The 27,980-nt window shown below is 40.0% G+C and overlaps 2 protein-coding genes across 4 annotated transcripts; both read right to left on the bottom strand.

Annotated features, from left to right (window-relative positions):
• Positions 1-15: 15 nt before the first annotated feature.
• On the bottom strand, positions 16-16,912 carry fbxw11a (F-box and WD repeat domain containing 11a). 2 transcript variants are annotated; one of them, XM_041797461.1, is made up of 13 exons: positions 16,785-16,912; positions 12,486-12,554; positions 11,801-12,020; positions 11,173-11,359; positions 10,801-10,891; positions 9,432-9,569; positions 8,211-8,329; positions 4,487-4,736; positions 2,672-2,790; positions 2,298-2,408; positions 2,127-2,205; positions 1,404-1,568; positions 16-1,288 (listed from the first exon to the last, which is right to left on the bottom strand). In XM_041797461.1, exons 1-12 carry the CDS (start codon positions 16,821-16,823, stop codon positions 1,407-1,409), a joined length of 1,584 nt encoding a protein of 527 aa, XP_041653395.1. In that variant the 5' UTR covers positions 16,824-16,912; the 3' UTR covers positions 16-1,288; positions 1,404-1,406. The 2 variants fall into 2 exon arrangements, with proteins under 2 accessions (XP_041653395.1, XP_041653397.1); XM_041797463.1 differs by lacking the exon at positions 16,785-16,912 and adding an exon at positions 16,334-16,602.
• Positions 16,913-18,351: 1,439 nt separating this feature from the next.
• Positions 18,352-26,715, bottom strand: etf1a (eukaryotic translation termination factor 1a). 2 transcript variants are annotated; one of them, XM_041796804.1, is made up of 11 exons: positions 26,559-26,715; positions 26,069-26,179; positions 24,530-24,705; positions 23,822-23,961; positions 23,560-23,698; positions 23,204-23,394; positions 21,904-22,033; positions 21,625-21,798; positions 21,464-21,528; positions 21,233-21,380; positions 18,352-19,106 (listed from the first exon to the last, which is right to left on the bottom strand). In XM_041796804.1, exons 2-11 carry the CDS (start codon positions 26,152-26,154, stop codon positions 19,024-19,026), a joined length of 1,332 nt encoding a protein of 443 aa, XP_041652738.1. In that variant the 5' UTR covers positions 26,155-26,179; positions 26,559-26,715; the 3' UTR covers positions 18,352-19,023. The 2 variants fall into 2 exon arrangements, with proteins under 2 accessions (XP_041652738.1, XP_041652739.1); XM_041796805.1 differs by lacking the exon at positions 26,559-26,715 and adding an exon at positions 26,301-26,434.
• Positions 26,716-27,980: the final 1,265 nt, after the last annotated feature.

Below are 27,980 nucleotides of genomic sequence, written 5' to 3'. Positions count from 1 at the left end.
CACTTAAGACACTCATTCATGTTACAGTTGGCTCAACACTCCACCACTGTCAAGTACTTTATTCACAATAAGGTCATTTTTCTTCTTTAAAAAATCATTTTTAATATACAACACAATTTTTGACAAGACAACTCCGTTTACAGCTAAATTTGAGCTCTTGAGTTCCAGCTTCTCTCATAACCAAAGCAAGCACGTAGATGACGGGAGAGAGAGATGGAGTGAAAGGGACAGATGATGGAGGGTTCAAGTTAGAAGAAAGAAAGAGGAAAAAGACAGAAAAAGAGAGAGAGAGAGAGAAAGAGAGAGAGAGATAGGACTACGCTTAGTATGATTTTTGTACTAAGAACCAAAATACTCAAATAAAATGAGAAAGTAACAGTAATAAAAAAACAGTAAGAAAGTAAGAGTTAAAGAGAAAAAAAAAGCAGAGGTGTACCCGAATGCTGTATCCATGGCAACCTCACATGCATGTCTGTCTGTTTGACGCTTCTGCTCTGTTCTGCCGTTTCAAAAGTCCTCATACACAAACACACCCACGCAAACTTGAGTGTGTGCGCCCCAGTATTCCAAGCGAGTGTGCATCTCTGGGGTTTGGAGAGGAGGGGAGGGAGGGTGGGATAAAGGGAGGCTTCGCAGAGTGAGAGAGACAAGGGGGAGTGAGAGGGAGCAGGGAGGGCATCCCAAACACGTTTCTCCCTCCATCACTCCCTCCATCTCTGGTCCTTCCCTCCTTTCCAGGAGCTGAGTAAAGAGTCTCTGTCTCCCACATCACAGCTCCGGTCATCTTCTGTCCAAATGTGCCACCACATGTGTGTGCATGTGTGTCTGGTTTATATATATAAATATATATCAAGCAATTCCATATGTGTGGAAACCTGTTTGGCCAAGGTTCAAAACCGAGGAGCAGAAGCTGCTTTACGGGGCGAAAGGAAGCTTGTGTCTCACATAATGTTAATACTGTCATTAGTGTACTTTACAAACATAAATTAGTAGAGGAGGGTGAACTTCTCGGGAAAGTCGTGTTGGTTCTGCAGTTGGGGTCTGCGTTGCTGTTGACGTGTGCATTTTTGTGAGTGTGTGGTGTGTCATGGTGCTGGCAGGTAATGGGCACAAGCTCATGAGTCTGTCAGACGAGCAGGAAGGTAGAGGTGGCAGGGGGCCGGGTGAGAGGTGGACAGAGAGATGACGAGGAGGAAAGAGAAGAGAAGGGCTCCTTTCCACGATGGACACACCCATCAGCCAATCAGCCCTGGGCTCCTCCAAGAAATGCTTCTGTGGATGGCGCCACCTGGTGCAAAAAAGAGAGTCTGATATTAGGTGACTGTATAAGATCCTTTAAATTTACCACACACAACCTGAAAATTTGAAATGTATAAAACGGCCTGTACAACCTGTCTTTGTACCTGCTATCTAGAAATATAAGTGTAGGTGCGAGAGGGAGACCGTCCCTCTGACTGGCCGTTGGTCGAGACATTCAGGAAGTCCCAGATCAGGATGGTGTCGTCGTGAGAACTGCTGATGATCTGAAACTCATCAAACTGAAGACGAAACACGCGGCCAGAATGCTCCTGAAAACACAACAGAGACATCAAGTCAACATGCTGTAAAAAAGACACTCATTCAACTCTGAAATCAAGCGATCACTAAGGATCACATTCACATGAGATTGAAAGTTAGCCTTTTGTTTCAGATATGTTTGTTAATGCTGTTTGGAGAAGCATATTTCTGTTCAGGTCATCATGAGGAAAGCCTGGAATTCAGCCATAGCAAACATGAGAAGATTTTGCTTCTTCTCACCATGAAGACAATTTATAAAGATAGGATGTCCTTTCAAATTAAGTAAAAGTTAGACAGTTTTCCTCAGAATGCAAAAAAATCAATGGAAACATAAGGATTAATCTAAATTTGTATATCTTAGAGTTTTAACAAGAACTGAACATTGCATTCAGCCAATGTATCAGAAATCTTTTGATGGTGTACTGAAAAAAAGGAAGTAATGTCTAAAAAAATCACTTACACTAGTAGAAGTGAAAGTAAGTACTTTTCCTATTGAATGTTTCTAAGTATTATAATTTATGGGACAAAAATTAAACCAAGTGACTGAAGGCTGACTCAGAAATACCTACCACTAGAGTGCGCAGACATAATGTGCTGGCTGGGGCTCGTGGGTCCAGTGCTGCCTGCAGGTCCCACACCTTTATCTTACTGCAGAGAAACATGAGACAACACAGCGTCAAGAACAAAATGTGACTCTGAGCTCAAACCTCTGAGTGTGTGTGTGCGGGTGTGGGACTGACCCATCGTAGGCGCCGCTGACAATCCTTTTGTTGTCAAAGCGAATGCAGCGCACCAGCTCCTCATGACCTTCAAGCACTCGCAAACATGCCCCACACTCGATATCCCATAACCTGGACAAAGAGAAGCCTTCGTGAATTCAAAGCAATATGCTGTCCTAAAACTTTCAGAGCAGATTTAGATGCTCCGTCATCAAGTGTATGAAAGAGCAGCATAAAATCAAAAATAACAAAACTTCCCTTAACTCAAAGTGGTTTTGGCCTCAGCCTTATCAATACAGATTTAAAATATTTTTGAGACAGGCTTAGAGTTTGTGTAATGTGGTTTTGAATACAAATATGTCAAACAAGATGCATCTCGGTTCTCTCTCATGTACCGGATTGTGTTGTCAGAGGACCCGCTGACCACAAGACGATCTCTGTACTGTAGACATGCGATGCCCCGCTTATGACCATTTAGAGTGCGAACAAACTCACAGGTGCTGGTGCTCCATACCTTCAGTGGGACAAAAAAATAGGCTTTTTAAACAACAGTCTCAATTACTTACAAACAATTCAATAAACTCATTTGAAGTTTTACAGAGTTGGATCAAAAGCCTTATTTACAAGAGAGAAATTACCTTTAAAAACATCTAGAGGAGTCAGAACCAAGAAACACGTTTTACAGCATTTGATTTACAATAGAAATAAGGCTGAGAGTTAGGGATGCACTGATTATTGATTTGACAATATCACAAACATTGGCTGTCAGCAATTATGAGTTGAGTCCAATCAATTTACAAGATGATATTTAGACCACTAACAGCTGATTCAAAGAGGAATATTTGTTATTGAGCAGAAGAATCATCTGCTAAACAAACTGTTTCCATGATCAAACATGAGAGAAAATGTTGGCAAAGTGGAGTCTTACACTAAAAGAATACATGAAAACACAGGTATTAAGATCAGCCCTGTTTTTTTTTTTTACTATCAGTACATTTCTACATGGTATATTAATACACCCTGTCAATATAGGAAATTCTCCCTCATAGGTTCCAGTTGTTGGAGAGAGGTTGGATCTGCTAAAAAAAAAAAAAATAAGGCAGTGTAGGAGATTGTTCACAGAGTTTTGACACATAGGTTATAAATAGTGCTTCTCTTCAGGTAATTGCAGCTTATGTATAAAACTGTTTTATTTTACTTATTTAATTAAACTGCTGTCCAAACGTGCGTGCACACACCACTGCTCTCTTCATACGCACACTGCTTCTGCTCTGCTTCCTCCAGTTTCGGTTTGCAAGTGCCTGATCTTACATCAGTATCATTTAGCCATGCATAACTCAAATTACGATTTGAAATGTGTCCCTCTACATTCAGCAACAGCTGATCTGTGGAGGGTTATTGTGGATGCGTAATGATCCCAGATTCAGGGACGAAAACAACATCAAGAGCATCAATAGCATAAAAAAGGGGAAACAAGAGAAATCCATATTTAACATGAGCACCCCTCCCTTTGTCATACATTAACAGGGGCATAGTCAGCTTTCTCTCTGTTTGATTGGCCGCAGATAAGCACAGATGACTTAGACAATCTAAATGCATAATGGAATTAGAGGAAATATTTCACTAGTTTATTAATCATATACAGCTTGTTTAAGATACAAAAAAAATGCTTATTTATATAGAAGTATTTTATATAGAGGGAAAAAACACTCAAGCAACTGTTGGCCATTTAATACTCTGGGTCTGTATTGGAAATGTAAGAAACATCACTTGCAGAACAAAATGCCCACTACATTGCATTTTTGGTATGAATTTTAGAAATACTTATTTCATGCATTTCCATTGCTGCAGCCATGCAACACCTGTATGTTTTCCTTTAGAAATATCTTTAAATTTGAGTACATCACAGACTTTGCTTATCCCATCTGACTGCACCGCACCAAACACTGACGTCAGGGGGTAATTCACAAATTATCATTGGTCCACAGGTAATACTGGTCCTGCACAAACAGTACTTTCAACCAGAGATGATAAATCAAGATAACATTCATCTCATTTAAATTTCTTTGTTTTTACTGAATGCATTTCTAGAGTTACTTATTATATCACAGTTAATACTCTTCCCATCTTTATACAATACTTTTTCAATGCATCACAGGGTTTTCATGCGCAGGCCTTGGGTGAAATCTATGAATGGCTGTTTTTGTTACCTTGATGGTGCGGTCCCCTGAGGCGGAGACGATGTATTTATCGTCAAAGTCAACTACGTTGACGGCGGCCCGGTGTCCCACGAGGACACGACGTAGGCTGATGTCTGTAGGAGAGGCCATGTCCCACACTGCAATTGACCGGTCCTTGGAACAGGTGACCATGAGGCCGTTGGCGAAGCGCAGGTGAAGGACTGCCTCGTTGTGATGGATCAGTGTATTCAATACCTCACCTGTCGTCACCTCCCACACCCTGCATAGGGGGGAGACAGGGGATTAGATGACAGTGCCCAAAATATGAGGGCATATGTGACAGAGCAGGAAAGAATGGTGGAAAAGGAGAAAAATAGGGATGTGGAACAAAGATGGAAAAAATGACAAAGGGATAAGAAAAGTGGAAAAGATAGAGGCAAGGGTGTGTAGGAAAGAAAAATGAGATGGGGCAATGGTCAGAGGCAAAGAAAAGAAGTTTGAAAGGAGAGAGTGGAAAAGACGGGTAATGGGAGAAAAAGAACAATGGAGACATGAGAGAGAATTATGTTTATTCGTTTTACAATGGACACACTCATACACGAGTTGCTGTGTGTAACATGTTACTGTGTTGCACCGCTGGGCATTAAGAGTCAAGAGCAGAACACGCTGGAAAAGCTGACAACCAAACCTACAAACACAGAGCCTGTCAAGCTGTTGCTAAGGAAGTGAAGTAAAATTTTCCTTGGATACTGCTCAGTGAGTACGGCTGAAGTGTGAAGTAATGAGAGAATTAATGCTGAGCTTCTGTGTGTAATAGCCAAGCCGGTGTCAACACACACACACACACACACACACACACACACACACACACACTGAAGTCTTTAATGTTTGTTATAAAACCCATTTTACAAGCTCCAAGAGTGACTGAACATGTAACTCTTTAAGACTTCACTTGTGTTTCATGCTGGAAATGTCATGAAACCAGCATTTTAAATTTTGATACCATTCTTGTAAAAATCAAACAATGCCTTTAACTTCCATGGCACCCAAAACAGGTTAAGGGAGTTATTTTTGATTTCCAGCACACACACTATAAAGGGTCAATAAAGACATACATACGTACATACATACATACATACATACATATGCCTTCGTTCCGCAATGCCTTTCTGTATGAAAGCGACTGTTCCGCAATGGGGGTGTTCATCTCGTCCCACCTCTGATCCGGATCGAGAGGTATCAGAGCCGTAACAGACTTTTCCGCAATGAGTGTGAAAAGACATCATGGCATTCTGCAACGGCGAGTGTGCACTGCTGTCTCCATAAACGGGAGATTTAAAAACCAGCTAGGTTTAATCGAGCAGCATTTCATCGGAGAAAACAACAGGGGAATAAAACAAAGAATAATGTGGATTAACTGGAGAGACTGCGAGGTTAGAGAGCTGATCACACTCTGTACAGGAGAGGAGAGAGCAGACACATCTCTGCTCACACCAGCATCTGAAAAATTCCACGATGTTTCAAGTGAGCTCGGTAATCTGAAATTTCCGGCCTCCGACATAAATACGTGTGCTGTGACACTGCTTAAAGGCAGACCTCCAACTCAGAAACATGGAGGAAAAAAGTCTACTGGATCTAATCAATCAAAATTAATGTTCATGTTATTCTCCCCGTATTTCATTTAGAAAACACAAAGTTTTGAACCGAGGAATCCAGAGTTTCAAGTTCAATTGAAAGCAGCAGCTCCGGCGCCGGCTGCAATCTGATTACGGGACGCCGGGGTATGTGTAAGCTCAGACGTGCACGGCTCTGTTACACCTTTGTGTGAATTGCTCGTTGCGGAACAGAGACGGGCATTCCTTTTTCCCTTTATTGTGGAATCTCTGTGTAAAAACGGCTTGAGTTAATGATCGGAAAACAGCAACTTTATTTTGCAAATCACAACTTCATCTTAATGTTGATCATCCACTCCTGCTGTCTCCCTCTCTCTCTCCTAGCAGCAAATCTGGGGTAGAGATATGACTTTTTTCTTTCCTAACTGGTACTTTTCTGTACCACTGAATGTAAAAATTGTGGTTATTATATCATTTAAAGCCTGTGACATTAAAAAAGTATCCAAGTATAATTTTGACAACCTTAGTTTATACATTTGCCGTGATTTAAGAAGACCCTCTAGTACAATGGTTCTTAACTCATTGGGCATCAGGACCAACCACCACTTCTTTAAGAGAAATCACGAACCAGATACAACTTAAATTTCCAAATAATTGAATTCATGTAATGAACAATGCTGCAGTTTTGACCACAACTGGAACAAAACATAACTGAACAAAGAGACGGGACAGAATAAATAATACAAAAAAACCCATATCATTACAGAAAGAAAATCATATATCTCATTTTTACTCCAATTTTTTCTTAGAAGGCACGGAAATCACATAATTTCTTGAGGAATTTTCAGCTTATCTTGCAAAATTTAGCTTTTCTATGCAAAGAAAAGGAGATACAAAAGTAGAAATCTTGAGACAAATATTGAGAAATACTTCTAATCATAGTAGAAACAAAAGAAAAAGTATGAATTTACTCTTCACCCACTTAGGACTTCCGTACAAAGATCTTTTGCCATTATTTTTTTGCTGGCACACATTCCAGACTTAAAGGACTTAAAGGGCTTTGTGACCCACTTTTGGTCCCGACCCACTAGTTGAGAACCAACGCTCTAGGAGAACTCATGTTATTATGTAGTGTTTCTGAAATAATGTCAATCATCAAAACACACCTCTTTCTAATCAACTGAGCTTTGCATATGTGGTAGCTGAGACCTGTTTTGCATTTAATGATTTGCATTAGGTCATAGGACTGCAATTTAAGAAGTGATGAGACAGGAAGAGCTGACATTTTTTTCTGGACAAAAGGCAATCTTCTCCTACAAACAGCACAGTATGTGGTGTTGAAAATTATTAATGGGGAAAAACTATTCCTGATTATCTTAAAGGCTAAACAACTTAGTCACTTGTATGAAGGGGAAAGGGGGAGCATTTAAACACATTTAGACTCTTACAACACATCCTTCTTTCAAGTTCTATTTGAGTCCCTAATAAAATTGGAATAGATATAACACAAATCTCAAAGGACTTCACAGATCACATAAGAATTACTTGATATTTGATGACCTAGTTCTCTTTGTTATTGTGTTTACTACTGAGAAAGTCCAGGTGCCATTCAGCAGATATCAAAGACTAGAAAAGTTTACAGTAATTACAGTTCACCAGGTAAGGAACTAATTCACAAGACAGTATAATCACAATATAATCACTCAAAACAAGAATTATAAGTATGCTGCATTTTCTTTGGGGATAAAATTCATACCACAAAAAACCCTAACCCTACTGATTAATATTGTTTATCATGTAAGTTTTCCCTGTGTATGTAACTTAGATCACCCTCCACTGTCAAGCATTTCCTTTAGTTGTGGAACTTTGCCAAAGGTAAAGATGTTTATTTAATCACCGATGATTTAGCTTTAAAACGATCAACCAATCAGCTCTACTATGTTATTAATATTTTATGCACTTCACTCAAGTCTTTAACACTGGTCTTGTGTCTCCAGATTCATCCTTCTCACCATGGATTTACATTGTACTCAGCATGGATATGGGAGAAAGATGCTGTACAGTCATCAAGTCTCAAAAAAATAGAGAAAAAAGTCTCTTCAGTGATTTCAATTTTGTGTTTTCTTCCATGTGTATCATACCTGACGGTTGAGTCAGAAGACCCAGTGACGATGACCCTCTCGTCATACTGAAGACACAACACTGAGCCTGTGTGACCGGTCAGTATCTTCAGACACTCCAGAGACTGTTTATCCCAGATCTAATGGAAAAAAACACAACAGGAGGAGGAGAGGAAAAAGTGATGAAGAGGAGAATATTGACAGAGAATGGAACAGAAAAAAGGTTATAAAAAGGTTGCAGATTTGGGTCACGCTAAGAATGGCCTATTCTCGTAGCACTCTTCATGCCCCATTTCCCCACTGCTGTGCTAGTCTCTGAGTGTGTGCGTAAGAGCTGTGCAGCTCCTCTCTGGGTGTGCGTCAACCTCCTCGAGGACAATGACAAGACAAATCTGCTCTTCTCCTCCCTCTCTCCATCCTCCCTTCCTCTTCATCTCATCCTTTGCTCCCAGGCCAGACAGATAAGTGTAAAAAACCAGCGAGTCTGGAGCTGAGCTCTTTTATCCCATAATTCACTTGTGTTCTGTCTCAATGTCTGCTGGTTTAGTTCAGCGCCATAGACAATAAGATGATAAGCCATACTGAGCTTCAAGAAGAGATTCAATTCATAAAAACACAAAACAAGGTTGGAAGAAAACAACCTCACACAAAGCAACCAGTGCTGTCTCACAGCCAACTCTTCTTTGTCTTTTTACTGCGGGTGCATTAACGTGCAAATGAGGCGGATGTTAATTACATCTACATTTCATTTTAAGCCATTTATTATTCAAGTCAAATTTAAATGTGTATACTGTTAATAACATTCCTGTCTTTCCACATTGAGATCAATCATCATATCACAAAAATATCAGGATAAATCGTCGTCATGCTGAATCAATAGTTGCTTTTTACTCGAGGGTGGATGGTAAGTAATACCAGAAGAAGACAACATTGTTTCTATCTAAGGGCTACGTTTACATTTCATTTTGGAGGTTTAACATGTTATGCTTTGCTTTGCAGAAAAGAGTGCTATCGCTGTTATACCCCTGCATTAAATTATATCTCATAAAGACAAACAAAAAACCTATTATCAATTTGTTAACCACAGAACCTTCTAGAAAGTCATTTTTATTCATCTCTAATAGTTTTGAATCAAAAGTTAATGAAATAGCCAATGCAGGCAAGGAGAAAACAGGTTAAGATAACAGAGGCCTATGCCTCCATTTCAAAGATCTCATTCTGTGATATCCACTACACACATACCTTGATAGAATTGTCTCTAAGGCCACTGATGATCTTGTCATCATCGTACTGCAGACAGTAAACCCCTTTACTATTTTCAGAGCGGCACTGAATCCTCTGCAAGTTGTGTCTTCCACACCGCCAATTAGCCTCAATAGTCTGGAGGAGGAAGGGACAAGCAAAGGGTCAAAAACAGAAACATACTCAGAAATACAAGTACAGTTGATCGGAGTGGATATGGAGGCAGACATCCTGTGTGTTCTGTTAAAAGAGAGGACTGAAATCAGGGATTATAGCAGAAAAAAAATTGCTGACTGAAAATTCTTGACACATAAAGCACAATACAGAGGAGCTACCCACATTTACCCTCATGGCTATAAAATGTTGATTCAGTCAAAGAAATAAAACTAAAACTTTTCTTACAGGCTAATTTTCAAATAAGCTAACTATGACTACTTTAAATGTGGGAATTTGAACAGGCAGCACAAAGTAAAATTCATTGTATGTTTAAGATATCAGCTTGATAGCTACTAGTAGTAATAGTCCCTAGCCATGCAAACTGGAAAAATTTCAAAGCAGAAAAAATATAAAGAAAATACAAGTAAGGGAGTGTGAGGGGAACCACCTTAGATCTCAAAGCAGCCTAAAAGAAGTTGTGTCACAGAGCACTGACCCTATACCTAACCTAATCATTACAATCAGATGTACTGCAGTGAAAATTACTTCAGTTGGAAATACATCAGCTTCAAACTACGCTTTCAAATACAACAGAAAGCATATTTACCATGCAAAATGTCATTTTCAAGGAAGTATTTATTCTATCATTTATCAAAGCATACACTTAGGCATTGTTTTTACTAACTGGTGCACATACAATGTACTTTATTTACAAGCATGGATTTGCTGAACATAAAACAGCAGTTAAAGTATGCTGTCAACTCTTCTTCCTTGCCTTGTTTCTTCTCAGAGAAAATCCTACCATAAATGTAACAACTGTAAATATGGCAGAAAACTTCTGTTATGAGAGAGAACTTCAAATCCTGTGAAACATATGTGAGCTCTGTCCAGGTGATAAGAGGACTGTGAAAAGAACACCACCACAATTAGCTGGAGTCAGCACTGACAGCACAGAAAGGAACACTTGCAGGTCATATTTTAACCACTTCAAATTAGAGAAGCTACCGTTGTTCGCCTTAGAGACAAAATGTCAGTGATTTGAGGCTCTGTGATGCAAATGCTCTGATGCTTAAAACAGAAGTTTCAGTTTCAAAAAGGGTTTAGGTGGCTTTATGTTTTTAGACCCACAGTTTTATGAAAAAACAGGAAAGGCACCCAGTAAAAAAAAAAAAAAGAAGGAAAAGGATACTGAAATCACATGGCTGGGTCTTACCTCTATGTCTTGGATGATCTTGGGATAAAGGGAGTGATAGTAGGAGTTGGGTGGGACTTCTGCCGTACGGTTCTTGAACAGATATTTCTCCCTAGGGAAAAAACATAAGAATGACATCTGATTTGTTTCTATTGCCTTTTTTTTTTTTTCTTTTTACAACACTCAAAACCAGTCAAGTTTGACCTTACTTCCCTTTTCTGTATACTTATAATCAGAACTGAACTGCTGAAAACTAACAACAATGACAACAAGATCTCAACCCAAATCCTCAGAAAGTGTGCTTCAGTGTTTTGCAAACCATTTTCAGATCTTTCCCAAAATGAGAATCGGATTGCTAACCCTGTGTGTGAATGGATCAGTGTCTTTTCTCACCACTGGTGTCTCTCAGACAGGCCTTTCCAGAGTGGATCAGTACGGACCATGCGTTCAATCAGCTTCTTCCACAGCATACCCTCAGAGATGACCCTCTGCCACTCCTTACACACCAGCTCTGCTGAGCATAGTGAGCGTGCATCCAGGAAAGACAGGATGTTCTCAGCTATGTGATCCAAGCCTTGTGCTAGAGGGAAGAGGAGAAGAGGCTGAGTGAGCACTCGCTGCAAAATTAATGGAATATCATCTGCTTGGTTTATTTCTGCCTGGGGTCCATTATGTTTGGTTTTTCCAAAACTATCTGTGCCCATTTGTATTTTTTAAGCATCAAAAATCCCTTTTAAAAAAAATCAGATGATCAGAAAATAATTTTGGAACATCCAAGGAACAGCTCTTTTCTTGTAAACTGCCATTTTATCTTATTGCTGTGTTTGCAGAACAAGGACCTTTTCATTTACAGAAATACACAACCATTACTATGACACACACAAACAACTTGTGCGTTTGAACACATTTTTAAAAATAATATTTTATCAGTCTTGTAAACTTAAAAAGTCTTGTGTGTCTAACTTAAACTCTTACTGGAGCCAGAACTGTTAAAGCAGCTTGTAAATGTACTTTGTTATACCTGGCAGCGCAGTGATGAAGTCCCTCTGCAGCATGGGTTTGAGGTAGGAGTTTATGTGGCCGTGCTGGTAGTGGCACATACGGGAGATCAGGCGTTCAACAAACTCCACCTGGTCGGCCTCTGACCACTGGTCAAACAGGGCGATGCAGTGTTCTTTCTCCTTCTCGTAGTTCCCTTCTGATGGGCGCTTGCGGGACCCCACGACAGGACCGTTACTAAGCTGTGAAGATCAGAAGCACATGCAGATTGATTTAATGTTCATTTATTTGTGTGAGGCTGAGAGAAACATGGCATGGTTTTGTTAAAAATTGCTGTTTTTCATGAGAACTTTTCAAGGCTGTATGTAAATTTATCTAGACCATATGTGTGTATAAACAGAAAATATGCAGCCATTGCATGAGGCAGAGTGCAGATTCAGGATTTCATAACAAAAGGAATAGCATTTAAATTCAAGGCTTAATTTTCTGCATTTTCAGTTTTCAGCATTGATACTTTAAACCAAACAAAAGCCAACATGCTGCTGTATACTTTAAAATAAATGCTAATGCCAACATCAGTGAAGGCTTTTCCTCTTTGTAGGATGTTTTTATGTAAGAAATTCATGTAAATCCGGAGATTACATGAAATTTTCTATGTTTATCAAGATGTGGTAATGATTAAACAAAAAAACCCTACACAAACAAACCTTGAGAACTGTGGTCTTCTTTGGCGACAGATCATCTACAAGGTTCTGTGACTCCATCCCTGATGTGTTCTGTAAAAAAAACAAAACAACAACAACAGGGTGCAAGTGAGCGTTTCGTCTTTCAAATGTGTGAGAAAGGCAGTGTGAGAGCCAGGGTAGCAGTGTGGACAGCGCTGGACACAAGAGTACCACAAACACAGCCAAGGAAGGGTAACTATCATGACTTTTTAGGCGTGCACGCACAAACAACCGTGCATACACACATATGGAGTGAAAAGAACTAAGCACTGCAACAAAAGGTTTCTATTTGCTTGCATGTCTGTGATGTGGGCTAAGTAGTCTGGGCAGGAAATTAAACTGTAGCATCTTGGGTATGTGACTGGCAGTAGCTCAGGCACGACTGTAATGAAACTAAATCAGATAGTGGTCTTACAGCATATAGAGGATAGGCCAAAAACGGAGTGTAACCCATCCTACCCATTTCTAGTATCACTTTAAGCCCTACAAAATCTGAATCATTCTCAAGTACATCACAAACAAGCTGGGGAGACTGAAAACATTGTAGTGAGAAACAGAAATCCCTTGTTTCATTACTACAGTAAATGGCTGGCCACTTTAATGCTCTTAATACTTAATAACATAACGATAACATCTTAAAATGAATGCAAAGTTAAAGAAGAACAATCTTTACATAGATCCAGACCAACATGAGAAACAGAGGATAGGGTAAAATACTGATAAGTTGAGTTGATCTTGAATCAAAATGTTTGCATACTTCCCAATATATTTAACTCCCTGAAATACAAAGATCCTTTATGCAAGCACTTGGCATGATTTAACTGCACATTAAACACAACAATATGGGGAAAGGATCATTTCAATTGCATGTTTCCTCAAAGTTTATATTTCTTTCTACAACAATTTCCTGTTAATAATATGTAATCAAAATTATTTGCAAATCTAGGACAAAAAAGCCGGAACGAGGGTTAGTGGCATTGCATTTCTGCTTAGGTGCTGATAGTACCAAGGTCACAGTCTTTCAAAATGTCTTTGTTAGCGAAAATAGACTTCTGTTCATCTTTAAACTGAAATTGTGTCTGTAAGCTCTTCCTCTGAGGCTAAAGAGCTTCTATAGAAATTCTCTGTAGCTTAGGTATAATTCTCCAAAATAAACCCAGAACCCTCTCAAAACTGTCTTTGACGGGCGATCTCAGCCACATAAACAAACAGACAGACAAACAAAGGGTCAGGTATCAAGACCAAAGCAGACAGGACAAGAAGCCAGGATGGGCCTGCTAGAGTTGATGACCATGCAAAGCAGAAAAAATACAGGGGAGGGAGAAATAAAAACAGACAGACCAAGATGGCCAGGCAGGCAAACAAGCAAGCATGTAGCCTCTCAGAGCTTGGAAGGAAGACCCCCCCCCCCACCTCAGCCCTCACACCTCCAGGTAGAAGGGCAGAAAACATAACTCCTCAGAGTGGGGTTGTTCTCTGGGACCCCCTGGAACCTTTCGTCCTCACAAATACTTGTTTACTCAAACCAATTAAACAGAAATCTCCAGTTTCCATAAACAAGCTACATTGCTGTTTGAATTATCTGGAGCTCTTGTTTAGATGTGATCACTGTGATTTGACATGATTTTAAAGCAGTCAATTACAGTTTGTAAAGCTAGTTTTAAGCTGAGAGAGTTTGAGGATGCACCAGAGAAGAACCTGAGAGCAGTGTGCTTCCAACAGGGAGGAAAGGACAACGGAAGGTGAGGAGGTAGGAGGGTGGGGGGTGAGTGGGTGCTGTCCGCACCAAGGTGGCATGAGGAGTCATGTGGAGTGGGCGAAGAAAAGTGAAGGATGAGGAGATGGCAAGGAAGGAAGGGAAGGGCAGGGAAGGGAAGGGAGAGGAGGAGCAGCAGAATTAAGAGGAGAGAGGCAGAACCTGGTTGTGAGCCCGGGTGGAGGGGATGCTCTGCAGGCACCTGAGTGCACACAAACTCTCAGCCACCGAGGAGCAGCCCAGCCAGAGAGAGCGAGGCACAGAGCACTGTGTGAAAGAGAGAGAGGAAGGGAGGAAGGGAGGAGGAGGAGGAGAACGAAGTGGAGAGGGTGAGGGAGGCAGAGAAAGGGAGGAGCGAGAGACCCAAGATGAGAAGAAAAGGAAAAGAGGAGGGGGTTTGATAAAGGAAGTCGGAAAGAGGAAATCAAAGGAGATGCGTGGATGGATGGATCAATGAGTGGACAGATGGATGTAAGTGGTGAGGAGTTTGTGACATACAGGACAGGTAGAGTGTGGTAAAGTGTCAAAAAAAGACAAAATAATTCAATGACAAGGTTTGGTTTGAAATTGAGAGGTGGGCGTGTAACCATCAAAGGTGAGGAGAGAAAAGAGGGAAGGAGGTGGGGGATAGTGAGGGGAAAAACCAGTATTAGAGCTACACACACATTGGCACAGTGAGCGCAGGAACACACACCCCTCCACACACAAGAAACAGACTGGTAAACATACACACAGAAGCATTATTAGACATGAACCGGGTGGGGATAGGTAGAGGAGAGGGGGGGCTATGGGGTAAATTGTCAATTTTTGTCACTGTTGTTTTGAGAGAGACCCCACCCACTGTTCTGCCATCCCCACTCTTATGAGTGGTTAGTGAGTAACACTGGGACAAAAAATAAATTAAATACACAGAAAACCAAGACAACTGTTTCTGAGGCTTGTAGGAGACGCTCTGTAAAACTACAAACTAAAGGTCTGCTGAAGTTCATAATTCATAAAAGCTAGGTTGACATACAAAGTTTACTTTTCACAAATAATTTTTTTTCCAATGGTGTGACCATACAAACAGAACATTTTTGTTTAGGCTTTTGAGGTTACTGATTTTTTCACTATATGCTACATATCAAACAGACAGAAAGTTAATAATGAAAGAAAGCATAGCAAGGGATATTTCCTTGAGCGCTTTATCCACTTGCTGCCTCCATTAGTAATTTCAGTCTTTTCTGGCATTAAATTTTCCTTCAATGATGGTTATTAGTGGTCTATAAACACGTGGTGTTTTTGGGTAATCATCCTTTCATAAAAGGGAATTCAGTGCTCACTCTGATGTTTGTTTGGGGCACTTTTGATTCACAAGAGTCTTAAATAGTTAATTCAACAAAAGTCACAAACTCAAATTACTTGTGTGTGCCGCATACTTGACCAATAATACAGATTATCATCCTGCTTCAGGCCTGACATGCTTTGTCAATAAAGTATGACAACACAGTTGATTTGTAAAGGCTGGGTTATGTCAAAACCTGTGAATCGTCCTCAAACTGAACTCTCAATAGTCAATCGGCAGCAAAATGCTTGTGTCTCATCTTAATTCACAACTACTTCGCGACTACTTCGACCTCTCAATTAGTAACGTTAGCTGTAGGCAAGCTAGCGTTAGCCTAGATGCGTAGCATATCAAGATAGCTTATCATCTCACCAGAAACTATGGCACATATTAAAGAAATCTGACTACATACTCAGAGAACCTATGCAATAGTGACAGATGACAGCTTTGGTCATCAAAACAGCTTATAATGCCCAGAGCAACTGTCCGTTTTGGTAAAGTAATGACTGTCAAGTATAACTAACATTTTAGCATGCTAGCTAATGGGCTAATTGCTACCTCGCTAATCGTGGTAACGCTATGTGAATGAAAAAGCACTACACTTCCTTCTACGCACTTCAAAAATATAAACAGTCGGGCATCAGACGACCCATTTTGCGTAGTTATCTTACATCATACTATCTTTAAAGCTGTTCGACACATCGATTACAGTGTAAGCAGTCTTGACATAAACAAGATAACTGAACATACCCGTAAATTTACTTGGTTCATCGCCTTCTAGCCTGTGTTAGCTGGATGGCTAAGTATCAGACAGGGCCCAGTTAAAGTGGCGCAGCGTCACCGCAGTGAACGCTACCCCGAGAATCCTCGGCTGTCTTCGGCAGACGACTGAACATCCAACCTCTAATTTCCTCGTTGTTTGCCAGTTTAGCTCAAAGAACACATATTTAACACTCGGCTGATGTTGACGTGTGAGTATCGATTGTCAAAACGTCCAGTATGCGGAGAATTCATGGCGAAATGTATCGATAATTTCAGGCCCTCCCTCTGCTTTCAGGTCCCCCCTCCTTTCTCCTCTCCCTCTCCCGACAAGCCGCTTCAGCCCGTTCCTGCCGTCGAATCGGGCCTCGGCGCCTCGTTCAATTTAGATGTGATACTGATCACTTCTGACATCCAAAGTGCCTACCGAAAAAAATCTTACCATCAGTTCCAGCGTTTTGTCCTCCATCTCCGGCTCCATGTTGACGATCCCCCCCGAAACTCGCTCTGAAAATGGAAACCCAGCCCTGCGTCGGCGGCCCGCAAATGCAGAGACGTCATTCACTTCGCTCAACCACACAGCTTCGGTGGGGCAGTGTCAAAAGGGTGGGTGGGGGATGGGAACGCCCATGCAAAGAACGAATGTTCTGATTGGAGATATTTTGTCAAAGGGGAGGGGTTTTAAAGCTTAGTCTTTTATTGATTGGCTAATCGTGCTACCAAGGCTTTCCCCGGTGACTCCCCCAAACAAAAGGGCAAATGGATGAAGATGCTGTTGCTATCCTGAAGAGGAATACGCTAAGGCAAAATCAATCATCCGCATAGGTTTGCTATGAGATGCTGCAGGATGATAGCCGGTTTTTTAAGACAAAATGCGCGATTTATTGTATTGCCTACATCCTGTTGTATTAAACATAAACTGTGATTCAAGGCTGTAAATCTTCTATGGATCTGTGATGTTATGGTGCTAAACAGACACCCGGGTTGTCTCAGGACATTTCATTCAATTGTATACCGGTATCTAAATAAACCTTCACAACTAAGTGAAGGTTGAATCAATTTAATTACCCTATGAGGAAGATAAAAATGAAATATTGAAACTACGGTAACCTCTTGAAAAGGAAGACTATGAAGTCAAACGGGTATACTTACAGACCTGAACTGCATGAATTAACATTGCCATTCAGAAGCCTGGTACACCGTGCATTCCCCTCACAGTCTATATGATCAATCTTTACCTCAGATCACCTTTTGTAGAGGTCTCTCCACTATTCCCACAAAGTAAAAATGACTGACGTTCACATTAATGTAGTGCCTCAGTCACTGACATCCCTGAACGCTTTTCTGAATGTTTCAAATGCTTTACGTTTTTGAAACAAGACAAGCACTGATGTCATATCATGAAGACTGTTTCTTCATACCCAAGGAGTACCCTGAGGAATCAACACAAAACTTCTGTTCTGCAGTTTTAATTCTTTAGCTTGTCGCTCCCTGAATTGTTCTCCTGTCATCACAATTTCAGTGCACAACTGAATATGGATGAACACTCATAATTAAAAACTCAACTTTGCCATGGAGGCATTCAAAACCTCAATTTGGTAATCAAGCAGGCTATCACAAGTATCAGGACTGCATCCATAGCTGCACAAAAATCTACTTACAAGAAATCAAATGTTGCCTAAGTGTAATCATTAAAGATGCTCAGATTTTTTTTGTTTTTAAATTAGGTCATTTAGCTTACAACTAGAGACCTAAATGAATATTTTGCTGCATCCCGAAGATCAGAAAACCATAATTTATAAATTTTATACTCATTTTAGATTTAAGTGAGTGAATTCTAAATTGCTTTGCTCACAACAAAATCTCTATAACCCAGCCAGGCACACTCTCACAAATGACTATCACAATATTTTCATTTGGTGTCAGGAAAACAGAGAAAAGTTCAATTCTTCCAGGAATGAGACAGACACAGCACATGATTGAGACCACAGCAGATGAGGAGGTAGCAATGGTTTTCAGCAGTTCAAATTTAATACTTTGTCCCCCTTTCTCTACAGAAACCCAGGTAAAAAAAATCCCCCACTCTCATAAAATACAACAGCAGCAGTTACCAGTAAAAAAATGAAATGCAAAAAAAAAAAAAAAGAAAGAAAAAAAAACATTGAGAAAGCATAGAAGGGAGGAGAGAGATGTAGGATAGGGCTATGATGAGGCAAGAAAGGAAAATATATTTTCTGTATGCAAGGAGTAAGTCCAAAGCTCATCTTCGGACAGGGTAGGGTGCAGAGAGGAATCTGGGAACTTGCTGTTGTGTTCATTCAAAATGGAGGGGAGGAGAAAAGAGAAAAAAAAAGAACAAAAATGAGTCGAGTCCAATCCAACTAGGGGAAGGAACCAGCACTCTAAGGCAGGGATTTATTCAGGAAGGGCTTTCTCCCTCTCTGGATGAAAGAAAATCTCACTCCTCTTCAGCCTGTGTGATGTACTTTGTCTTGTGTACAGACGAAATGTATGTGAAAGTGTGTGTGCACAACAGGTAAATTGGAAGGTGTGTCTGTCATATTTATGGTCAACACAGTTGCACCTCTCACTTGCTGCAAGAGAGGTGGCATTTTTCTTTCCTCATTTCTTCATTCATTCCTTTGCTTTTCTTTTTTCTCCCAGTATCAGTCCCCGACTACCTAGTAGTCATCCAAATCAAAGAACTCATCGTCCTCTCCTTGGTACTCCATGCCCTGGAAGTCCACCCTGTACCGCAAGATACCTGAGGAATAGAGATGACACATTAACAAGGGTAATGAAGTGACTTTTCAGTGTGTGGAATGTTTGGTTTGATCATGTGCAGCAAGAAGATTAATTTGAGATGAACCAACTAAAACTGGTACCCTGCTGTTTTGTAATCCTTTCAATTTACTTAGTTTATTATCCCGATCAACCTATTCTAATTCTACATTAACATTCTTGGATTTACATCATGTTTAAGTATTAACATTTGTTAATCATCATCAATAACTTATGGCATTTTAATAACTACCATTAAAATTTGATGTGATTTCCTGTATTTTGTAATTTTATTTTATTTTTTTAGGTTCTATTAACATTTTAGCGATGTATTCATTTATATGTGCAGTAATTTGTGTATAATTTCTTGTATTTTACTATGTTTATCACAATCTCAAACTGTATTACTATACTCGTTATATCGTTGTACATTATCCTCTAAATCCTTCTGATCATTCTACCTTATGCTAATCTCTTTTTGCTCCCCTGTGGAGTACCTTGCACCAAGGTAATAAAAGTTTTTGATTTTTCATTAGTTCTTATTACCTCCACCAAGGAGGTTAAGTGATCGGATGGGTTTGTTAGTTAGCAACATAACTCAAAAAGTTATGGACAGATTTTGATGAAATTTTCAGGAAATGTCACAAATGGTATAAGGAAGAACTGATTAGATTATGGCAGTGATCCGGATCACTGTATGGATCCAGGAATTCTTTAAAGGATTCTTTACTATTGGGAGATAGGGCTAATGGCAGAGGTGTACACTCTCCGAGTGCTTTTCTAGTTTTTTTTTTTTGTTTTCACTTTCTGTGTTAGATTTTAGTTTAGTTTTTATTAGTTTGGACTGTTGGTTTTAGTTTTTATTTAGCAAAAATGCATCTTTTTAGTTTAGATTTTATTAGTTTTAGTGTTAGTTTGAGGTTATTATGGATAGATGTCAGGGCTGAGTGACCGTCATACATTTTCAAAAACATGTTAAAACAGGCAACTCTTCACTTATCATTTTATTTACTTAATGATAAGGTATGATTACAACACCAGACATAAAACTACCACTATGTGACGTCTTAACTAATCAGATCAGACAATTTTACAATCCCCAGACTTGGGTGTCGGTGCCAGTCAGTATAGTTGTGTCAAAGTCTAAAACTAAGGATATTCTGTCTCCATTTTTTATTTTATTTTAGTTAGTTAGTTTTGTAAGCGCACAACACAGTTCTAGCTTGTTTTTTGTTTTTTTTTTGTAAAGCTTAGTTTTTATATAGTTTCAGTTAACTAAAATGATTTTTGAATTTTAGTTATTTAGTTTTAGTTAATCATAACAACCTTGCCTTGCACTGCCCTTGCACTGTGTGACTGAATTTTGAATGATTTATGTTAAATTACATGATATTTTGGACATTCTGATTTAACAAGTCACACAAAAGTCAAAGACATTGGCAAGACTAATTTTTGGTACTCTTTTGTATGAATAAGTGTTAGAAAAATAATTTGATTCTTTAGATATAAAGGGACAGTTTGGAAGTTTTGTGCACAAAGAGGACATTGCAAGGAGATAATGCAGCAGAGTAACCTTCAGAATCCAGTCTGTTTGCCCCCACCGTACCAAATGTGTCCAATACTTTTTTCTGCATGGTCTAAGAGGGAATCTTCTGAGCACAAATTTCCCAAACATAGACTGCTATTTATAGATTTTCATCTTCAGTTCATGTAATTAAGCCAACAATTATAAATAAGCTGTGACATTCTCGCAAACATACCATACTGGCTATCAATGTCCTTATTGTTGCTGATACAAGCATAAATTAATTTAGACTGAGCACCCTGAATGCTGCCTGCAGCATGTCATCCTGCAAAGTTACTTGACATTTTTATTGTGCCAGTATCTAGAAAACAATTTTGGGGCTCGTTTTATTTTCTTCACCATCCGAGGTTGAAGAAGGGGAGAGAGATTCTGGATCATAAAAGGAAAACCTTCTCTTGGTGTCCTCCATGTTTTGCTCTTATGCATGGAGGGAACACGAGAAAACACAGACACTCAAACTAGCTCACTGACATGTAGGAGAAGTTATGAATGTACACTTTCACTGTCATTGACAGTGTGCTTACCCCCAATGCCGCCAAAGCCCTTGACAAACTGGGAACCTTCCTGGCTCTTGTCTGTGACTATCTCCAGCGTGGCTCCAAATTTCTTGTAGTTATTGGCAAACCACTCCAGCAGTGGCATGCTCTCGATCAGCTCGTGTTCCTGCCCTGTCTAGAAACACAATCAGAGTCAGAACACATGCGTAATGGGCCTAACCTAAATCTGAGAATGAGCCTTCACTTGGATTCACTCACCTCCTTATCTGTGAAGTGAGACTTGTCTTTCTCTTGCTCTGGCGTTAAGTATAAAGTCTTCTCGTCTGATTAAATGCAAGGACAGATATTAAGATTAAAACATCATAACATGCTATTAATGGTCTTGTTTCTGAGAAATGTAATATATACAGATTTATTACCATTCTCTGCTCCGTTGCTCTCGGCACCGTGCACACGGAGAATGTAACGCATTGTGTCTAAGTTCTCATAGACTATGAGAATCTCCACAGCTCCCATCTCCAGGGCTTTGAGTGTGTCCTCAACACCGAAACAGTACTTCCCTGTGTCCTGACTGATCTCATCGAAGTACCGCCCTGTACAGATGGACAATCTCTTCATTTACAGAAACACTCAAGTCCTCAAGTTGTTGTGGGCAACATCTAAAAATATTTATTCCTATATTCAACTGGACAACTTACCTATGAGCTTCTTCTCCTGGATGAACTTGACATTAGAGAGAACCTCTGCTGAGAGCTCAATAGCCTGGTTGAAACCATTCTCTCCTCCGTATGAGATGTCCACCAACTTCAGAACCTTGGCCTGTAACCTCTGCAAGACACAAACAAACAAACTGTGTGAAATATACTACAGAAATACATGTACACATATATAAAGTATTATGATTTGGACAATGCTTAATATATAAATCCAATTTCCCTTCAGAACAAGCAGCTTAACAGTCAAACTACTTGAATCTCTACACCAAAGATAGGCCATAAGCTTAGATGAATGACGGCAAAGGCTAGGGAAAAAAACATAAAATAGTGACGCACAGTTGTACAGGTTTTGTTGTCAGTAGGGCTGCAGGATGTCAGACATGATATCTGACTAAAAAGTCAGATTCACATCTATTGTAATATTTGGTTCAGGAATGTGTCTTATAAAATATAAAGTGTACAGTTGATGTAAAGATAATGTTTTGGCAAAAACAAGCCAAAATTATATAGCACTAAAGCCTGATTTATGCTTCTGCATCGCGTCAACAGCATAACGACGCAGAAGCATAAATCAGGCTTAAATAAGGATCGTACTCAAATGAATGTTGAGAAAGATACTGCTCCTTATGCTAGGGCTGTTTTAAGCTTATACAAGGTTTAAAGACCTTTAAGAAGGGCTGGGCAACATAATGTTCCTTCAGCAGGTGTTATGTGTGGCTGCGGTCTCATTTTGCTTGCAGTAACAGGCAGAAATTTGCTTGGGGTCAGATGCTACAAAACTGGACATCAATCAGTTAATGGAGGCACTCCTTTTTGGGGAAAAAAAACTCACAGCTTGTATCTTTGAGAACACATAACCCCTTTTCTTACCACTTTGTAACTGATGACAATTCTTGTGTTACTCTTAAAAAAGGACACTAAGGAAAGCAGCAGTGGCTTCACTACCTCACTACCAAGACTGAGGTGAAAAGGGATTTACAAATTTTAAACACTGACCAATCCTATGAATTTGACAGAGTGTGGAAACTATGTAATTCTTTACAAAGAGCTAAATGCGTAACATACCACTTCTGAATAAGTGCCATCATCATTCTTTTAATCAAAATAGTAAATTGAATGTACTTGTATTCAAAAGCACAACACTTTTTAAAAGTTTTTAAGTGCAATTTACTTCTGGTAAACTGGAATTCAGTATTGCTTAATAGTGTATTTTGTGATTCATTAACATTCTAAATCAGCACGTAATAATTTGTTACACAAGATACACAAAACTTAGACTTACTGGGTCAAACATGTCGGATTGGCTGAGCTCTGTCTTGAAGTCCGCAGATCCAGCCAAGACCATTCCTGCCACATTAACTTTATCGTTGGACACAAAGAGCTGGACAGCTGTCTCAGCCACTTTTCTCACATAGTTGTGTCTCTTCTCCATTCTCAGACGAGCAAAACGCAAAGCAGACTGTCCTCCTCTGCCTGAGAGAAAAAATGGCCAGAGATATAACTTTTAAAATGCCTCACAGGTAAAAAGAAAAAAAAAAAGAATTACACACACACAGATTGAAAGTAAATAGATTACTTATATGTATCCATTGGTGTGATAGAAAAATGTCAAAACTGAAGTTTTGTGTTAATTAGTACCATGCTTCTTGGGTAGGTCCACAGTGAACTTGTGTAGCACCTCTCTGGTATTGCCCTGCAGTGTGCCAAACAGTGCCCCACTACCATCGATGACAATAAAGCCAAACTTACTGTCATCAGAGAGCAGGGCTGTCAATGCCTGTGTTAGTGGAGAGTGAAGTAATAATTGTGAATAAGAATGTGACAGAGTATAATACCAAGAGTCTTAAAAATGAAATGATCTATTATCAAAATAGCCACAGAAACCAAGAAAATCACTTACCTCGGTGTGGAACTTGTTGTCACAAAGGTACAGGGAGGTGTTGATTGGCTTAAAAGGCTCAAAGTCTATATTGACTTTTTTCTCCTTGCCTTCCTCCGTCACAATGGTGCCACAGTACACAACCAAACCATTTGGTGGCACTGCCAAGAGAGAAAAGTCAGGGGCAAGCAGATTAAACAAAAAGGTTATAATAAAACAAAATGATCAATTTAGTAAGGAGGAAGAAGCAAGCATCACTAAACTTTCAAAGATATCTTACATCTGTTTCTGTAGCCAAGTTTTTAAAAAGTAAGCACATATTCAATTCACGATTAAATGTGTGCACAGACACTTAACATACGGATAAAACCCAGCTTTTCCCAACCTCTGCCTAGCTACTTGATAACTCCAACCTACTAGATGAACTTTGGCAGATACACATTCGTCCCCATAATACTGGCTGGCCTAAAGCGTAAAGATAGCGTATAGTTCATCCTACAAACATGCTAAGAACGATGACAGATACATTTATGAGATTTCCACTTAAGTTCAGACCTGCAGTAACTGCAAAACTTTACATTTTAATAACATTGTACACAAAACATATCTTATACAACTTGAGTTATATCCCACCATCAGTAAATTCTACAAAATACTCTGTTACAAAAACAAGATACCAGTTGCACAGACTGTTTACTTGAGCTATCGGAGTTCTAATAATAAACATACCCTTATTGTAGAGTTTTAGTCTTTGCTGTACAGAGGTGATGGCCCCGAGAACAGAGAGCCTGTTAACTCGGCTCTTGATGTTAGATGCAGTGCCAAACTCATCCGCCAACATCTTGGCCACTCTGGATATCTGGTCCTTAGGAGGGATGATCAGTGAGATCATACTGGTGCCATTACTAGAGAAAAAGAGCATGCAAGAGAGAGATTAACATTAATGCTTTGACACTGAGGTGAACTTAGGCAAAAGTCGCTTAAGGTGCAATGTCTAACATTATTAACACTGGTGCTTTATCACAGATACTCCATCGCAGTCTGAACACAAAAATGTTACTCAAATCAGTGTCAAAATGACACTGACATCATAGGTGTGATTTACACTCACCATAATCAACCTTGATTATTTGGAACTTGAACCCCTTTCATTTTATTACTTTTGTGATGGCACAGCAGTTTTATCTGATCTGTTTCTGTAAACACATAACCTCCTATTGCAAAATATCACCTTGACCGGGTTTAAAAGGTTGAGGGACAAACAGGGTGGGCTTATAGCTACACGGTACACAATCTCTGCCCTTGAGGCTGACGACTGAGTTGTTCCCCTCTAAACTGTCTCTATTCACTACCTCTCAACAGACAAAGCATGCCAGTACAGGCTGACACTGCTCTCACACACACAGGAAGGCAGGTAGCAGCAGCTGGATGAATATAGGGCAAATGGTCAACTGTGACATGGCAGGCGATGGAGCACAGGCAGCAAAAATCCGCAGCACTATACAGCAAGCTGACGCAGAGAAAGCTGTCAGCCAATACAACAACGCCCACATTTAACACGTCGTGTTTTATGAAAGGCCAAATGCACTTTCGTAATACTGTCCATTGACCATGAAGTAGCCTGTAATGTTTGAATGTAACAGAGAAGCCCGGCTGCCATGAGGTAGCTGGATGAGAAGACTACGGGGAATAAGAAGCTCTGTCACATTATCTACACGAACAAAGGGCCTGTAAACGTCAGTTAGAGTCTTAGCATTAATCTGTCGGATCATGTGGAAGCCCAACTGTATGCTAACCGGCCTTCCTTTCACATCAACGTGCTTTCTTGTTAAAGACACCCATGGCGGCCTCTTTCCACAGATGACGTCTATTAGCGGGTCTTGTTAGCATCGCCGCTAAAGTAAACCTTACTAAGGTTTTCCCTTTTCAGTACCTAAATCGTCATTCTACATAATGTCATTCGTTACACAAACAAGAATAAGATTCACACCCAACACTTGTCCAAATTAACTTAGTATTTTTAACCACCAGACAAGGTAAATGCGCCAACAGTTTAAGCTAGCCTTTAGCGGTTAGCACGCTAGCAAGCAGCAAAAGTAACGGTAAGCAAAGTTAGCTACGCTAAGCTAACCACTCCCAAATTCGGCCCCTCTTATCCCATCTCCAGCTGTTGCGGCGGTCAACATTCACACCATCAACCGGAGCCATAAACCAAAGAACGACTAGCCTGTCCGTGTCATCGACACACAGTTTACATCGACCACGTACCCACGGGCAGCTTCCAAACTTTTGATCAGCTTCTTGATTTTCCATATCTCCACGTTCCTGTCAGCCGCGCTGGGGTCGTCCGCCATCTTTCTGCTGTAATCGCTTCAGCACCTGCAAAAGCGTAAAAAGAAGCGGTAACACATTAGGTAAACCTTCCTCTAACCAGAATTACCAGAAATCCCAGTCTTGATAGTCGGAAAAATTATTAATCCAGTCCAGATAGACAATGTACCTCTCCAAACTAGTGGCTCGGTGTCCGTTAAGGCACCTGACCAGTTCTGGCAGCTGGACTGACCGTGAGGAAAAGACTCAGCCCGGGCTGCCTCTGTCAGTACAGTGCGCGGAGAATAACAGGCCTACAGTCTGCCAGGCCCTAGCGTCCACCCTGTTCTTATCTAATACGACCTACTTTCCCCCGGTCTCCTGGAATAACCCAAGTATCAACTTTTCCGACTGAATATTGTTGGTACAAAATGGAACGGTACCGTACCTGCCTCGGACAACGCCGCTCCGCTCCGCTGTCTGTCCGCTGCACTACGTCGAGTCGGTGGTGCGAGGAGTGACGTTGCCTTCCCGACCGGTTTCTCGCTCCTCCACACGCCGCGCGTGGTGCTATCGATGGAGCTCACATGTAGGAGGTGGTTAGGACTGTGGCGTTTACTTCCTGGAAACCGCATAGAAACCAATGGCAGCTCTTGAATCGTATGTCAATCATAACAATCTAAATAACAATTGGACAGAATCTAAAACCATCGTAGAGCCTTGGTGGGCGTTCATAACTGAGAGTCGTGGGATATGTAGTAAGTCTGACACGACACAAAGAGCTAAATTAACCAACAGGCATGTTTCTTTCCACAATGTTTGGCTGGAGTTTACTAGAAGCATTATGTTGGCAAGATGACCCACCCCCATCCTCTTGGTGTAGGAGTTTATTGCCTACTTTTTACGACGTCATTTGTCCCGTTATTACATGGGAGGTGTCCATGAATAGCCTACTTAATGTGTGCAGTGACATCTGCTGGTCAACCTTTTGTCAGGTAAACTTTTCAATCATTATCTGCTGCTGTTCACGACTTTTACCCACTCTTTTATTGCTTTCTGAGTGTGGTTTATTCCAGTGTTAAAGAATATGTCTGTGATCCAAAAAATGTAATCCCAGGTATGATACAAAAATAGTTTGAGCTTTTCTAAATGTTTTGTCACGCTGCTACTTAAAAAAGGGTACAAAGAGTAAATAGGAGGAAATCTGGCCCTGTTTTGAACTCTCCTCCGGAATAGGATAAAACATGCATTTTACTGGTGACAAGTCAGTGGCTGTGTTAACCTCCCAGATATCCATTGAAATTAATGATTAAGGTACCACCTTCATACAAGGAAAGTTCATATGTTTCCAAAATATGTTCCACATGCACAAGCACAGACAGAGCAAGGGGTGGCTAACATAACTTAACCCAGAATGTTTCCCCAGAGGCCCTGATCTTTCAGGCTGGTAAAGAAGTATGTGGCTGCTGAGTATTATGATAGATAAAATCAAAAAGAATTAGATGATAACAAATAAACTGACTCTGATAATCAAAACATCCTTGTAGCCAAACTGACAAAAACAAACCATTGTATATGTCTACTACTTATACACACATTAAAGTGTGAAGAAGTACAGTTTAACATTGTAGTTCGTATTAATGTCAGTATTAATGTTTCTGTTAGCTTTTTACTTTTACACAAAATTCCTGTCATAACTATGTTATTTCACTTCAGATAAACATCAGACAGGTGAAAACTATTGATTTTCAAAAAGTAGGCTATTATGGTTTCAAAATGATGAGGGCACTGATCAATTACATGTTAAAATTATGTTGACTCTATAATTGTACAAAGACTTGTTTTGAATTTTTAAATTGTTCTTAACAAT

Source organism: Cheilinus undulatus, linkage group 10 (genome assembly GCF_018320785.1).
Source record: "Cheilinus undulatus linkage group 10, ASM1832078v1, whole genome shotgun sequence".
NCBI classification, from domain to species: Eukaryota; Metazoa; Chordata; class Actinopteri; order Labriformes; family Labridae; genus Cheilinus; species Cheilinus undulatus.
This window is presented reverse-complemented; position numbering and strand designations above follow the sequence as displayed.